This window comes from Sinohyriopsis cumingii, chromosome 12, assembly GCF_028554795.1.
Source record: "Sinohyriopsis cumingii isolate HCF-2022 chromosome 12, ASM2855479v2, whole genome shotgun sequence".
NCBI classification, from domain to species: Eukaryota; Metazoa; Mollusca; class Bivalvia; order Unionida; family Unionidae; genus Sinohyriopsis; species Sinohyriopsis cumingii.
In genome coordinates, this window is record NC_142972.1 from 96,023,062 (window position 1) to 96,040,833 (window position 17,772).

General features: G+C 34.0%; 1 protein-coding gene across 1 annotated transcript in view; it reads left to right on the plus strand.

Annotated features, from left to right (window-relative positions):
- The window catches only part of LOC149787031 (von Willebrand factor A domain-containing protein 5A-like), a 43,790-nt gene that overhangs the window by 7,103 nt on the left and 18,915 nt on the right, over positions 1-17,772 (plus strand). The window contains exons 2-10 of the mRNA XM_089977578.1: positions 1,279-1,481; positions 2,856-3,075; positions 3,994-4,163; positions 5,489-5,597; positions 7,818-7,925; positions 9,307-9,433; positions 12,605-12,749; positions 13,316-13,395; positions 14,798-14,912. Of these exons, the coding sequence (XP_089833704.1) occupies positions 1,279-1,481; positions 2,856-3,075; positions 3,994-4,163; positions 5,489-5,597; positions 7,818-7,925; positions 9,307-9,433; positions 12,605-12,749; positions 13,316-13,395; positions 14,798-14,912 (1,277 nt within the window). The remainder of the gene's footprint in view (positions 1-1,278; positions 1,482-2,855; positions 3,076-3,993; positions 4,164-5,488; positions 5,598-7,817; positions 7,926-9,306; positions 9,434-12,604; positions 12,750-13,315; positions 13,396-14,797; positions 14,913-17,772) is intronic.

Sequence of the window (17,772 nt, forward strand, 5' to 3'; positions counted from 1 at the left end):
ACATGTAATACTACACGTTAAACGTCTCTCTCTCTCTCTCTCTCTCTCTCTCTCTCAGAGCGTAAAAGTCCAAGTTCATAGATTGTCGCCAAGAGGAAATATTTGTAACAGGAATAGCACAATCCAGTAGTTTTTTGTGTGGTGTTTTTCATAGTTTTGTTTTCTTAATCTTCACCAGTTTACCAACATGTTACAGTGCAGTATACCAGCATGGTAGGAAATATGGTAATTTGAAATATAGCATTATGACCTTACTCTACAACTTACAGCCATTTTCGTACGGTCAATATTCACTTATGCTATGATTCGCCATGGCGGCAAGATATGGTCACGTTTGTTGCTGTTTCGGTGGTCGGTACATATTTTCCATTGTATCGGCCTAAAACTAATTTTCTTGAAGTAGAAAATATACATGACATCTTGCGTAACAAAAGCATTGCTAACCATGTGATACGTTATGATGTTATGATGTTCTTCACTGTTACCAAATTAGAAACTTTGCTTGATAAAATTACTCTGAGAGAGAGAGAGAGAGAGAGAGAGAGAGAGATCAGACCTAATTGTATGTGTAGAAAATGGATCATATCTAATGGGTTACAGCAAATGATATGTATAGAAATTGGGTTGTATTTAATGGTATATGTAGAAATTGGGTCACAACTAATGGTATATATAGAAAATGGGTCACAGCTAATGGTATATGTAGAAATTGGGTCACAGCTAATGGTATATGTAGAAAATGGGTCACAGCTAATGGTATATGTAAAAAGTGGGTCACAGCTAATAAGTATAGAAATTGGGTCACAATTTGGTGACACATAGGGCTTTACATCATCAGAAAAATACTTTGCAAGGAATAAATGAACCTAACTCCGTCGAAGATGACGCCAATGTGTAATTGGATTGTATACTACTTCAACTAATGATAAAATGATTGTAGTGTGCAACTACACGTCTTTTATCGGAATCAAGGTCAAGGGAGATAGGTTAATATATCCTGGAGGTTTTCACCTCGAGTTATGAGTTAAAACAAAAGAACCAACGGATGGCGCGTAAACTATCCATCCGTTTCACAAATGAGGATGATGGCATCGGGTGCGAGGCCTGGAATGGCTTCAGTCCGAAACGCAGTATATTTTGTAGATAGGGGATTGTTTTACTTACGAATGTCATTATTGTCTAATAAGAAATTCATCTAAGAAAATATATGAGCCATATGTCCTTTCCACCTTTGTACTCTAGCACCCATTTCGTTGACACTTTTTTCTTCTATTCCAGTCCCACTGAAAAACATTGACGTGTCTGTGACAATTAATGGTTTTGTTGCTGATGTTCAGTCCACATCGCTGTATGTTAATAATGAAGAATCCCCAATAGAGGCCATTTTTACGTTTCCTTTGGACGACCAGAGTGCTGTGTACAAGTTTGAGGCTGATATTGATGGTAGACATCTGATTGCTGAGTGCCATGAAAAAGAAAAGGTAATGCATGATTTTAGTAGGGGTTGGGAAAATATTCTAAGAGCAGGTTGAATGGAATTATCTTTCTTTACTAATTTAAATTTATGTTTTTCAAATTTCTCTATTCTTTGCGGAGTATTTATTCAGAAAACATGTTCATATATATATATATATATATATATATATATATATATATATATATATATATATATATATATATATATATATATATATATAATGAAGAATCCCCAATAGAGGCAATTTTTACGTTTCCTTTGGACGACCAGAGTGCTGTGTACAAGTTTGACGCTGATATTGATGGTAGACATCTGATTGCTGAGTGCCATGAAAAAGAAAAGATAATGCATGATTTTAGTGGGGGTTGGGAAAATATTCTAAGAGCAGGTTGAATTGAATTATCTTTCTTTACTAATTTAAATTTATGTTTTTCAAATTTCTCTATTCTTTGCGGAGTATTTATTCAAGAAAACACGTTCACACACATATATATATATATATATATATATATATATATATATATATATATATATATATATATATATACATATACATATATGTGTGTGTGTGTGTGTGTGTGTGTGTCTGAAACTGTGTCTATCTACATAAAGTAGATTAATGATATGCAAATATTAAAGTATACTTCTAGTATATGTAACTATTTATAATATCAGGGAAAAAGGGAAAACATATATGTGAAAGTGACTTGTGTGTTAAATTTTTAAAATGGTTTCGATAATTGAAATTTTACACTGCCACTAATATTTGCATATTAATTTCGGATTGCAAAATAATAATATCTTAATTGTAAGTTGGGTCGGTAAAGTGAAGAGAACAAAATGTCTCAGAGTTGAAGGTTTTTGACATTCTTCACAGAAAGTGTTCAGCAGTTTCTATTTCTCTGCATGTGCAGTACCTATCATTAGAAATATGATGTAGAAATAAGTCATTATTTAAGCTACTGCATTTGGTTCTCAATCACACGTGACGACCTTGATCAACCCAAGCATTAACAAATTAATACGAAGAAATTTCATGTGTATCCCAATTCAGGTAAGTTTTAAAATTTTGACGGGTTACTTATTATTTCAGTCATTAGCGTTTTGCAGAGTTAAATTTTGGAAGGCAGAACTGATTTTTAATACAGTGTCCTTCACCTCAAAGAGGTCAAATAGCATAGTTTTTTTTTCTTCTTATCAGTATGTTTATTCATACAGTATGAAACTTTCGTTTGACAGAGCTGTCTTTTCTGTGCACACATTTTGAAGAAATTGTCAGATCTATCAAGCCTCTGAAGTAAAGGAGATTGTATGCACCCTGTTCTGTTAACTTGGTTCCCTTGGTTTTTGCATAATCTCCACAATACAATATTTGTAGGCTAAAGAAATTTATGATGACGCCATGGCTTCTGGGCATACGGCCATGCTGCTTCAGGAGGATGAGAGTGCTGGAGATATTTTCAGATGCAAACTGGGAAAATTGCCTTCAAAAGCCGAGGCGAAGATTATGATGGGGTTTGCAACAGAATTAGATTTGGAAGCTGATGGAAAAGTGAAATTCACTCTTCCGGCAATTCTAAATCCACGCTACTCACCAGGTAAAGACAAGAACAGCTCTAATAAAATGAGCTACTTACTATGTTTGCATCACTTTTGCAAACGATATCAAGTACGTTATGAATTACTAGCGTTTTAACTGGTGGATGGTGGCAAACCTCTACCCTTAGCTCTGTATGTGATCCAAATAAAGAACGTGCTTCTATGTTATTTTCCTTGGAAGGGTTTTCTGTCCATTTTTAAAGTATATAAGCTACTTAGGGTGAACCAGACTCATAGACAGAATAAGTAGCAATTAATAATACTTCCTTGGAAGGGTTTTCTGTCCATTTTTAAAGCATATAAGCTACTTAGGGTGAACCAGACTCATAGACAGAATAAGTAGCAATTAATAATACTCGCATTGTGATGTGCACAGTACAGGACATATTTGTAGGTTTATGTACTCTTATTCCAGTGGTTTGAAGGTTTCCCATGAATTGTATGTGTGTGTGCGTGTGTGTGTGTGCGTGTGTGTGTGATTTACATTTTTAACTTAGCTTTAACAATTTTTTAGTCATATCACTATTTGTCTGCAGTGTGGCAGTTTATAGTGATGTCTAGCACTGAGGCATCATGCCAAAGACATGTAGCATCATGTCCCACCCAGTCATGTTATCCTGATACCAGGCCGACCAGTCCTAACACTAACATCTTAATACTGAGCAGCTAGTGAGGCAGCTGTTAGTAGCATTTTTATAAATCTTTGGTATGACCTGGCCAGGATTTGAACCCGGCACTGACCGCATCTGAGGCAGATGCTTTAACCACTAGGTCACTGGAACAGTCTCCCGTGACTTGCTGAAGAGCATATGTTACTCAAAACAAAACATAGTATGGAAACATTATTGCCCACAGCATCTAGAAGAAGCTGAAGCAATTAAGTATTTGTTGAAATATATTCATTTTTACATTTTTAGCTGTAGGCGGGCTAAAACCAATTGAAAAAGCTAAATACGCCACCGCTGATGCTATACCCTACGTGCTCAGCTTCCAGCTGACTGTAAGGGGTCCACAAAAGATCAAAAGTGTCCAGGGGCCAAAAGACAAACTAAACGTGGATTATTTAGAGGATCAAAGAGTTGCAAAGGTAAATGCTAACCTAAAAAATTTGTCTATAAAAGAAGGTTTGTCTATAAAACAAGCAACTACAAGTCACAGTGACACATTTAAAATAATTATAGTATTTTATTATTTGAGTGATCAAATGAATCTATTAATCTTTGATGCTTGCATTAACGGATATAATTATTGTAGGTTATAGATTCATTCAAAATTAATCTTGAGAAATTATCATTAACTTAGCATGTCCATGCTGTCGTCAATGTTCTGTTTTTGTTTATGTACTCATTAAAGAATAACTATTGATTCATTTGTCGTACGGGCACTTGTTTGTACCAGATTTTCTGTGATAAAACTTACACAGCCTTTCATTGTTTTATGTTTGCTGTGTGACCTTTCTCCAAGAAATATGATAATAAAATGTTTCAGAAAGATACTCGAAGATTTACGAAAGTGACAATACCAGTAACAAAATAAGAATGTATCAGTCAAAATGGAATTGTTGCCCAGCTGTGCATGATTGGTTACACCCATATGATGGCGATTGGTTACACCCATATGATGGCGATTGGTTACACCCGTATGATGGCGATTGGTTACAACCGTATGATGGCGATTGGTTACACCCGTATGATGGCGATATATTGGTCGTTCTTTCAGAATGACCTAATACAAAGTACATATCAAAAAGACCTCAAGAAGATCCATTTTGGTTAAGATGGATACTCTGTCCAGCCCTTCAAAATGCTGCCCATACTGTAAAATCAATTGATATCGCAGATGTAAAAGCTAGAAGTGACAAAATGCACTAGTGTAGATGGCACATTATTTAACCAGAAACTCTTGTGATGTCGGACATGACTCAATCCTGCTAAACAGTATATTGTTATCTGCTTTTACTTGACACATGAACTGTCTTAAACTCACTTGTGATCAGAAGTGGATGTCCAATGTTTGTATTCAGGTCATGCGTAGTTCTCAAGGAGAATCGTTTATTATTTTAACTTGATCCTTCCAACAATTTGAAGTAAGTTGCAGTGTAGATGATTTAAATATAAGAGAACAAATTAGTTTATTACAGAGAATGAACAGTGTGAAATATCCTCCATTTTAAGATTAAGAATGAAAATATTAAAGTGCAAAAGTAAGTATTATTGATGTTTCTGAAACTTACGATTCCTGTCCTGTTTTGAGTGAATAAGTGCCAAGTCAATTGTTTCTCCATAGCGTTCTTATTATTTGAAATTATCAAAATGATTTCCTCAGTTATTGTCATGCATCTGAGGCTATTATTGACATACAGGGTTGGTTGACTTTTCCGAGTCACAATATGCTTCTTGTTTATATTTTAAGGTTACGCTGGCTGAAACGTTTAAGTTTGACCATGACCTCAGTGTACTGGTTGAATATGAAGATTGCAACGTACCGCAGATTGTGTTGGAAAAAGGGGACCCACATTCAGGTACCAGCTTTTAGTAGATTTCCTCATGTTTATGTTATCAAAACTAGTGGACAGACATCAGGTATGGTGAGATTTGTGATTAAGAGAAGTCTATCTTCACCATAGATTTTTTCATGTATGTTAGTTAACCATCATAAAGCAATACTAGTATCCTACAATAAATGAAGTGATGAGAACCATCAGTGTGTACGATGGTGTATACAAGGTTGCTTCACACTGGGATACATTGTACAGAAAAATGCAATTATGCCAGTATGTTGTAATTCATGACCCATACCAGTGTTTTAACAGGGCCGTGTTGTATTTGAGCATGACCCATACCAGTGTTTTAACAGGGCCGTGTTGTATTTGAGCATGACCCATACCAGTGTTTGAATATGGCCGTGTTGTATTTGAGCATGACCCATACCAGTATTTTAACAGGGCAGTGTTTTATTTGAGCATGACCCATACCAATATTTTGACAGGGCCATGATGTATGCGAGCATGACCCATTAAAAGGACTGTGTTGTATTTGAACATGACCCATACCAGTGTTTTAACAGGGTCATATTGTATTTGAGCATGACCCACACCAGTATTTTTAAAGGGCCATGCTTTATTTGCGCATGACCCATACCAGTGTTTTAAAAGGGCTGTGTTGTATTCGTGCATGACCCATACCATTGTTTTATCAGGGCTGTGGTGTATTTGAACATTGAGTGTGTGCCATGATATAAATCAGGCTGACTCATACTTGGATATATTGTACAGAAAAATAATCAGACTATATCATGCAATCAATGTGTAATAACTGGGCCATTTTATCATGATGTACACTATAACAAAGGACTGCCATGGTTTTGATAACAATTGTCCATTTAGTCTTCATCACAGAGAAAGTTGTACATTTTTCCAAAGTTAGTATGTTGTTGTAGGGTTTGACACCATTTTTCAGCACAAGATAGACTATACATGGCAGCCAGTATATATGGTGGAGGAAGAACCTTGGAAAACCCCTAAAAGAACCACCAACCCATGAGAAGCTTGTGGCAAGCTTTCTCACAGACTCACATTGGCTGCCAAAGTTAATATGAATGTTTATGTTGGAAAAATAAGACAAGTGGCAGAGAAACATGTTGAATTCCTGGCCAATAATTTCTAATAATCTTCATTTTTATATCTTTTTAAAACTATACTGTTAAAACAGTTCTTTTTATTCTGATAATAAATTTACCATATCTTTCTGAGACTGTATTGATAATTGTTTGAAAATTAGCCTTATTGATGAATTTTATTTGAATTAATTTGCAAAGTTTAAATAGTGACATCTTTCATCATTGATATCCAGTTTCTTCAAACATCAAATGGGTTATACATCAACTGTTTGTTTTTTTTTTGGTTATATTCCTATGCATCTGTTTTTCACCTGTCAAACAGAACCTTGTGTGGTCCTTGTTTTGGATTGCTTTTCATAGGCTGCAAGTACCACATTCAACAGAAAACTAAAAAGTCCCCAGAAGCTAACTTGACATACATTTTGCAGCAGTGCACAGCTTAAAGTCTCCACATCGAAATATAATTTTCTTAAGTTAATTGCATACCTGATTTGAAAATATTGTTTGCTATTTGAGCACAAGGGGAAAAAAATGTCTATTAAGTAATATACAACTAATTGAAATGTAATCAGAATATTTGCTTGGATAAGGCTCCACTTTCATAAGAATTTTTGATGTATGTACTAAACAATATATTGCCTGTCTGAGAAGTGTGTAAACATTAAGTTTCAGGTTATCGGCTTCAAAGTAGTAAACCAAACTTAACCAGTTTATATCAAGTCATAGACTTCATGATACTTAACCAGTTTATATCAAGTCATAGACTTCATGATACTTAACCAGTTTATATCAAGTCATAGACTTCATGATACTTAACCAGTTTATATCAAGTCATAGACTTCATGATACTTAACCAGTTTATGTCAAATCATGTTCTTCACAGTATTAAAGCACAACTCATCCAGTTTATATCAGGTCAGCTACATGGTATTAAGTCCAACTTAACCAGTTTATATAAGGTCATAGCCATACTAACTTGTAAATGAGTATCCTTGTTTTATAATGCTAATAAGGTAATATTTGATTCATTGATTCAGTTTAAAAAAATATTTTTTAAAAATTAAAATGGAAATATTTAAAATGTGGCAGGATCCATTCAGTAACTAAACTTGATTATTTTTAGGAGGCCTTCTGAAGGAAGATGTTTTGATGGTGAACTTTTTCCTGGAGCCACCAGCCCAGATTCCAAGAACAAATCCAGGCGAATTCATCTTCATCATTGACAGATCAGGTTAGATAAGAATTGTCTGCACCAATACAGACCATCTATGATTTAAAATCTCTTTTGCGACATCTTTGCCTTACTGCTTGTTTTCCTGTCCTTCTGTTTTTTTAGGCATTTCATCCACCCATCCTTTCATTAGACTGACCTACATACTTGTTCAAACATCAAAATGAAAATGGATGTAAACTATCATTTTTAAATACATAGCATGAGATCCTGTTATAAAGGCTTGTGACCCCCAATTTCCCATGATTCACTGTTCAAGGCAGGCACTGAAGCAAAAGCCATATGTGCACAAACTTACAAATAATCTGACACTTGTTGCAAGTTAAAATCTGGCAACTTGATTTCTTATAAGTATTATATGCTCTTGATGATACATCATAATTTGTGAAATCTTATTTGTGATCTCATCGATAAGGAAAACTGCAGTTAGGGAGTACAAAATTATGGTCCAAAGTAACATATGACGATATAGAGATTTTGCCGTTGTGATTATTGTCTACAATACATGACAGTGCAAAGACATGAAAACTTTACCTGTGTGCCCAGTACAGGTGTAAGATTAAGGGTCAGAACTGGGGTCAAAAGGGGGGGGAGTCAAATTATAAGTTTTGGTGCACAAATGACGATATAGGAAAACACTTTTTTTTTTCCAGGAAATTTGCTACATTGCATAGAATGTGCAATTAGATAAAATTTATTTGGAATTTATTAACATCTGTACCACAGTTTTAATACTATTACATGTTGATGATATAATACTTTATTGATTAAATGTTTCTTCATGGGAATATTCCATATTAGTCTTATACATTAGCTAACCCTTGTAATAATTATTGAAATCAAATTCAGGGTCTCGCAAGTAGTCAAAATTTTTAAATAATTTAAAATGATAGAAATCTTTCAAAATTTTACAGAAGCTGTAAAGACAGAAAATCACCACCTTACATACCAAAACCTATGCTAACTGTATCGTAAACAGATTTGCTGGACATTGCACTGTGGTCTCAGCTGACCTTCCTGGTGTTCATTGTTACTTGTTTTAAAAATTATGCTGATGGAAAAATGTGCTTGACGTATATTTATTTCTGTCCACTGGGAGTTTGGATTAAAATTAATTTTCCATTTTTTTTGGCACAAGCTTAACACAGAGCTATTGTTGTTAGAAAGTATACTGTTATAAAGAGGAGAATATCCTGAAGGTTGTTAAAAGGAAACATTTGCAGCACACTTTTTTTTGAACTTATGCATTTTCTGATTAACCTAAGAGAAAAAGAGATTATTTAGCTGATTTGCTGGTAGTATAGTAGGAAGGAGAATTGACCTAAATTTGTCATGTGACATATATATTATGTCCCTAAGAGTTGGCTTTTTTATATTATAGGAAGTATGAATGGAGAAAAGATACAGAGTGCCAAGGAGACACTTCTTTTGTTCCTAAAGAGTCTTCCCGTGAATTGTTATTTCAACGTAATAGGATTTGGATCTCACTTTGAAAGCCTGTTCCAGGAGTAAGTAATTACAAATGTATATAAATATCAATATCTGAAACAAAGTTAGATACTTTTAGCATCATGTACATTAATTATTGAATACTTTTTCCCAAGATAAGAAGTGAATACTTTAAGCTAAAATTTAACTTTAATACATTTCACCTTCTTCAGCAAATATGTTTAGGATGCTTTGGAAGTACAATAATGTTTATTGCATAGTATTAAGGGCAGAAGCAGTTTGCTTTTCCTTCCAATATAAAATATTTCATGATAAACTTTCGAGAGGTACATAAGTGTTCATAAAATTATATTTCACACCAATTTCATTTTCTTAATACCTCAATTATAAATTTATTGTTTCTGAACACAAGCAAGGTTTTATTGAGTAGAGCTTACTTTTGTATAACATGATTAGTTAACATTAAGGATGATTATTATCATCTCATTTGCTTTCTTTTTTCATATACAACAAGGTGTTTCTTTTATCTAAGCATGCAGACAATAGAAATTGAATAAAAAGGAGAGTGTTATTGCCTTTTCTTTTAAATTCCTGGCACAAATGAGATGGGTTAAGACAAGGAGTGTAGTACTGCTTTTATATTTAAAAAGAAACACCCATCTTAAGTAGGCAGTATTATGTTATGTTGTTTTCCATTTATCAGTCCATTGCAATGTTTATGTAACACCTACAACTGTCAAAGTCTTGAAGACAAGCAGATAAAATATTACTGGATGGTAATGAAGCCATTATCAGCCCTTTAGTCCAAAAATGTTCGTAGTCTTGAAGAGGTGTAGACAGAAAGATACTCTTGAAACAACGTTACTCAGATCTGACCATGGAGTGGACTAAGTTAAGTTTGAAGGCTGCCACAGAAGAAATTTATCCATTGTTGTCAACTTTGGGATGCCTTTACACTCCATACCACCATGAATAACTATGCAAGCAAGGTTTAGCAGATATTGATAACTTGGAGAAAATTCTGTTCTTCCAGCCTATGCTCAGTTGACTCAGCAAAAATCAGAGATTAATGACTATTCATCTGGTAGAAATTGTCATCCAGGGAAAAGTAAAAGTAAGACTTTCTTTTCCAAAAGCAAAGTGCCAGTGACGATTCATAGCGATGGTACAAAACAGCCCCCAATGCTGTCTGTACTGAATTTCCAGCTCTGGATAAGAATTTAGAGGCAGTCCACATGCCACCCCACATTTTTATAAGGTGGATTAGAACCTGTGCTAGTTCAAACCAGAATCGATGCTTCCTGTCATATCAAAGCTAGTTCAAAATGTTGTTGTCTTAGAATTTACTTGACAAAAAATTGGGCAATGATCATGCTCAGCAGGACACAGCCAGAATTGATACGGTCATTAACACAACAACTTGCCATTCTCTGTTGTCTGCCTCAGCAAATTTTGACTTGATACGGTGTCTGCATGCTCCTACAACTACACCGCACAGTCCACTCCAATCCACCCCTGCCACACCAGAGGATGAATACATGAGGGATGGAAAAAGTATATCATAGTCATAGTTCAGATCCAAACCTAATGCCAGAAGGCAATATCCTAACCATTTTATTAGGCAACTTTATAAGAAGCCAAGAAACTTAGCTTCTCTTACTCCAAGCCTCCTGATAACAAATATATCTGCCTGTTGCATACGTTCATGTCTATCCCTAGTGTGACATAGTTTGCCAGTGTCAAGTTCTTATATTTAGTCTAAATAATAAGCCCTGGATCCTTACCAAAATCATCAGTTGTGTAATCACCATGTTTAGGTTCACTTCATAAGCAGCAATGGTGGTATATCTGGATTGCATCATTCAAAAGCATAAATTTTTCTCAAGGCATAAATGATCTTTCCTTTTAGAACATCTGCATTTTCTTGTGAATTGGGAAATCTCATCTATCACAGTGTTTTATTCGTCTGATTAAGGAGTTTATTAACAATGCCAATCTGATTTGACTTGTGTTTGTTTAGTATGAGTCATCAAACTTATGGAGTCCATTTTCAACTGGACTTGGAACTCAGCAAAACAGTTCTTTTACCCTCAGAATATTCAATAAAGTAGCAACTTTGATCATGTTGGGCCACCTTACAGGTGACCTTGACCGCTCCGGTGGTTTAGTGGTTAGAGCATCCGCCTCGGGTTTGGAAAGTTGTGGGTTTGATCCCCAAGTGAGTCATGCCAAAGACTTACAAAAAATGGTACTAACAGCTGCCTCACTTGGTGCTCAGCATTAAGAGTTTAGTGTTAGGACTGCTCGGCCTGGTGTCAGGATAATGTGACTGGGTAGGACATCATGCTACATGTCTGCGGCATGATGCCCCAGTGCTAGACATCACTATAAACTGCCACACTACAGACATCATAGCAATATGACTGAAAAATTGTTAAAGCTACATTAAAAAGTCCTATCACACACACACACACACAGAGGTGAACTTGCTGGCTATAGTAAAAGATCAGTATTATGAATGAGATACAACCTTTCCTGTCAGTGGCACAACTACAGTATAGATGGGCTGCCCACCAGTTGCAGGATACCATACAATGGGCACATAGTTTCTGGAGGAACTGGCCTTCTGAATCAACCTTCTTGAAATAAAAGCATTCATCATTGCCTTTTCTTGTGTAAGGATTGACTCAACAACAAAACAGCTCCGATTATGTGTGACAACAATGTATTATTGACCGGCCTCCCGAAATCATCTGAACCGTGCTTTCTAATTATTGATAAACCACAATTCAAGATGTGGGTCAGAACTTTGCTTTCAGAATATATTAAGTTTGTAAATACGGCTACACTTTGAACTCAAATATCGGTCACTTTTTTTTAACTTTCAAACATGACAAAAAAACATGAGAATAATCAGGTAGGCCAAACCTTTACCCTCAATTACAAAGGTCAGGCATATGATACAAAATAAATATACATAACAAATATACATTATATATATGACCGACTGCATTGGGAGTGAAGGGTCAGTCAGTGTGATATGCAGGTAAATACGAGAGAGAAAGCGGAATATGTATATGCCTTGTAAAGGATTGGACTATTCATTTGCTAGGAAATGTATATATCTTGGTAAATTTTTAAGATTAAATGACTTGATATTGAAAATGTTGACATCTAATTATGTCGTATTGTTTATGTATTGAATGTATCTTTCTTCTACCAAACAACAGAGGAAGTCAGAAATACAATGAGGAGAACCTTAAGAAAGCAGAAGAGCTCCAGAGACAAATGGATGCTGATATGGGGGGCACAGAGATACTCAGGCCATTGGAGCATGTTTTTAAACAGAAACTTATAGAGAATTACCCAAGACAGGTCAGAATATTTTCAGCAATAAAACTTTTTTGTTTTGATTTTCACAATGTTACATTGTATGTCCAACTCTATACATACATTTACTGTGAAATGAAAGTTTTAAATTTCTGTGTGTGAGAAATGACTCATACAGCCATTAACTGATTTTTGCTTTTTATCTCTAATTATTTCAAGCATAGTGATGGATGGATCATTTTTCAGCACCAAAAGCACTTTTTTGACTTGTATAGTAATGGTAGAAAATTAAGAAAAAAATGGTAGAAGACAGTTCATGGAACATTTATTCTTTTTACATTAATTCATTATATATGATATCTTCTTTTAGAAAGAATTCATAACTTTGTATTATGCATTAGTGAAAATGTAAAACTTTAGTTTGACCACAGATGATGTATGCAGACGTATTTGAGTAACATGGAAATCTAGATAATGTTGCATTTTTAACAGTACCAATGATATTGCACATTAAATATGAAAATGTATCTCATTCACTAACCTTTGTCATTATTCATGTCATCTCCTTCATAGGCTGGTTTAGTGTTTCATGTAAAAAAATTGTATTGCAGCTGTTTGTACTAACAGATGGTGAGGTAGACAATACGGCAGATGTTTTAAAGCTTGCCGGAAGTAATTCCCAGCACAGCAGGTATTCCATAAAATAAGTTGAATAGTATAATAAATTCGTTGTTTTCTAATTGTCATTTAAAATGGGGAACAATTCACACACACGCACACACATTATATCCATTTATGTACGATTGTGTAGAGAGAAGGAGGGATAGAGAAATAGATGCATACATATATACTTCTATAGATGAGTTATTGTAGGGTTTAACTCCACTTTTCAGCACAAGATAGGCTATAGGTGGCAGCCAGTATAATTGGTGGAGGAAGAACCGGGGAAAACCCCGGAAATAACCACCAACTCATGAGAAGCTACAGGCAAGCTTTCTCACATACCCATATCAGCTGAATCCAGGACTCAAATTCATGCTAACAGAGGTGAGATGGCAGTAATCCATAATGGTGAGCACTTTAGTGTATGTATTTATATATGTATGTATGTATGTATGTATGTATCTGAAGAGAGGAAGAGGGAGAGAGAAATAGAAGCATACATATATTCTTCCATAGATAAGAACAGTAGGATAAACAAGCATACATACATAGTATGTAAATATGTAAATACATATGGATATATGTACATACATACACAAATAGACATTTGTAGTGTCATTTGATTCCCTGGAATATTGATGAGCATCACATGTGTTCTTCAAATGTAAACCCTCAAGGAATGAATGGTTGAATATTATGAAAAAAGAAATCAAAGCTTAATGAAGTAACATGATTTTTTTTATACATAGATTCATGTTTTGGAATATAGGTTGAATTCACACCAGATAAAGTTTTTCTTTTAAGATAGTTGTTCCATATTTACATAAGGGCTTCATGAAAACTAACATATCCCTGGATCCTATACCTTTGTATTTTTTTTAAAATGATGTCCCAAACATGTTTCATTATATTGTGTATAGAATTCACAAGTTTTCACTACCTCAGTGAGTAATTTGCAAACTGAATTCGTGCCACTTTAATAAAATTAGAGCAAATAATTTCTTTATGAAATATTGTCAGCAGAAATAGATTAAATTAGACATATAATTGCACATCCTTACAATGCTATAATCTTAAATTAGACATAAAAATGCAATATTACAACTCTATCATCTTAAATTACATACAATATTACAACTCTCTGGTCTTAAATTAAATTAGACATAATTGATGCAAACAGAGAGAAAAGTTTATTTTATGGATTAAAATCTGCATCGTAATTATCCACTTGAAGAAAGACAAAAATTGCAAGATCGTACTATTTAAATGTTGTAATAATTTTGGTTTGCTTTGTCAACGTTTTGTCAAAATATTACATACAGAACACACACACACATATATATATGTATATGCAGAGTGCCAGGTTACAATCAGTGAAAGCTCATTTAGATTGAAAAGCATGATTGTTAATTCATAATGATTTATAACAGAGTTTTCACGGTTGGTATTGGACAAGGTGCCTCTACAGCACTGGTTAGAGGCCTTGCTAAAGCTGGAAAAGGGAAGGAGGTCTTTGTTACAGATTCAGAACGTCTTCAACCGAAGGTAATATTTTCCCTTCTGTATTATCGTCTTCAAAATGAGTGGCTACAATTTGGCAATTTTATTCCTGCATTTTCGTTCCTCGTGTAGTTAAATTTGTGTTGTATCACTAGGATTGTAATTTGTCAAAGGTTTGTCATTCTTGACCTTAATGGAACATTTTATTTGGTAGCAGACTTTTTCTACAGTGAACTCTGTAATCCTAACCACTGAGGCATTCTATATATAACTCCATGACTTTAAAATATATAACTCAGATATTAAAGTGTTGCTTAGGGATATCACAAGTCATCTTTAAGTCAGCATTAGGATATCACAAGTTGTCTTTAAGTCAGCATTAGGATATCACAAGTTGTCTTTAAGTCAGCATTAGGATATCACATATTGTCATTAAATCAGCATTAGGATATCACAAGTTGTCTTTAAGTCAGCATTAGGATATCACAAGTTGTCTTTATGTCAGCATTAGGATATCACAAGTCATCTTTTAAGTCAGCATGAAATCACAAGTTGTCTTCAAGTCATCATGAGGATATCACACATCATCTTTAAATCAGCATTAGGATATCACAAGTCATCTTTAAGTCAGGATTAGGATATCACAATTCATCTTTAAGTCGGCATTAGGATATCACAAGTTGTTTTTAAGTCAGCATTAGGATATCACAAGTCATCTTTAAGTCACCATGAAATCACAAGTTGTCTTTAAGTCAGCATAAGGATTCCACAAGTTGTTTTAAGTCAGCATGATGATTCCACAAGTTGTCTTTAAATCAGCATAAGGATTCCACAAGTTGTTTTAAGCCAGCATCAGGATATTGCAAATGTTCTGTCAGTCAGAAGTACCTAGTAATTGGATAGATTTATTTAACCTGAATATGCATTGTTAAAGTTTAAGAAGAAATAAAAGAATACAGTGATTGGTATCTCGTTCATACCATTAAAATTGATATAGATAAGTTAGAATTATATCAATTGCAAGTTAATTAAGAAGTATATTAATTGAAAGTTAAAGGTATATGATTTGGTACTACAATACTGATACATATGTTTTAGATGCTTTTGCAATTTTTCAGTGACAACCAGAATGAGGGAAATTTAATGTGTGCATATTATTGAATCTAATGTTTCCATTCCTTTCTTAAGCTTTTCTTTATTTCTGTGCATTATTATTGATGTTTCCCTGGTTAGGCCATTTACAAGCTTTAAGGTTAATTATGATTAGATTATCTAACAGTGGAGGTTTCCAGGATGCTCATTGTGCCCACTGAAGAGATCAGATATATCTCATTGTGCCACTGAAGAGATCAGATATATCTCATTTTGCCCTCCACTTCAAAGATATCAGATATATCTCATTATGCCCTCCACTTCAAAGATATCAGATATATCTCATTATGCCCTCCACTTCAAAGATATCAGATATATCTCATTATGCCCTCCACTTCAAAGATATCAGATATATCTCATTATGCCCTCCACTTCAAAGAGATGTACCTTTAACAAATATATTTTAATTTTGTTGGCAAGAATAAATAGCTGTATTTTGACAAAAGTGTTAATGATCAACCATTGATGGTTAGATATATCACTGACATATAATGTAGATGATCAACCATTGATGGTTATATATATCTCTTACATATAATTTTAATGACCAATCATTGATAGTTAGATATATCACTGACATAATGTAGATGATCAACCATTGATTGTTAGATATATCACTGACATATGATGTAGATGATCAACCATTGATTGTTAGATATATCACTGACATATGATGTTAATGATCAACCATTGATGGTTATAAATATACATCACTGACATATAATGTTGATGATTACCCATTGATGGTTAGATATATCACTGAATATAATGTTAAAGATCAACCATTGATGGTTAGATATACCACTGAATATAATGTTAAAGATCAACCATTGATGGTTCTATATATCACTGACATATAATGTTGATGATCAACCATTGATGGTTAGATATATCACTGACATATAATGTTAATGATCAACCATTGATGGTTAGATATATCACTGACATATAATGTAGATTATCAACCATTGATTGTTAGATATATCACTGACATATGATGTAGATGATTAACCACTGATTGTTAGATATATCACTAACATATAATGTAGATGATCAACTATTGATGGTTATATATATATCACTGACATATAATGTAGATGATCAACCATTGATGGTTAGATATATCACTGACATATAATGTAGATGATCAACCATTGATTGTTAGATTTATCACTGACATATAATTTTAATGACCAACCATTGATTGTTAGATATATCACTGACATAATTTTAATGACTAACCATTGATTGTTAGATATATCACTGACGTATAATTTTAATGATCAACCATTGATGGTTAGATATATCACTGAATATGATGTTAAAGATAAACCATTGATGGTTAGACATATCACTGACATATAATGTAGATGATCACCCATTGATGGTTAGATATATCACTGACATATAATGTTAATGATCAACCATTGATAGTTAGATATATCACTGACATATAATGGAGATGATTGTCCAATGATTAATAGTTTGTATGACAGTAAAGCCTTTCAAATGCAGAGTTTAAAAGCTGAGCTACATCTGTTGCATACAGCATCATGAAGCATGGTGTACAGTGACAAAATAGTTATACTCCACATTAGCTTTCTGAGATTCAGTTTGGTTCATTACTAGCTTTCATTGCTGATTTACTTTACATATTTATAATGAGTTTATATTTCTTATAATTGTTATATTCAATAAGTCATAACAAATTGATGTATGCAGGCTGTGAGACTAATGGCAGACATTCACATGT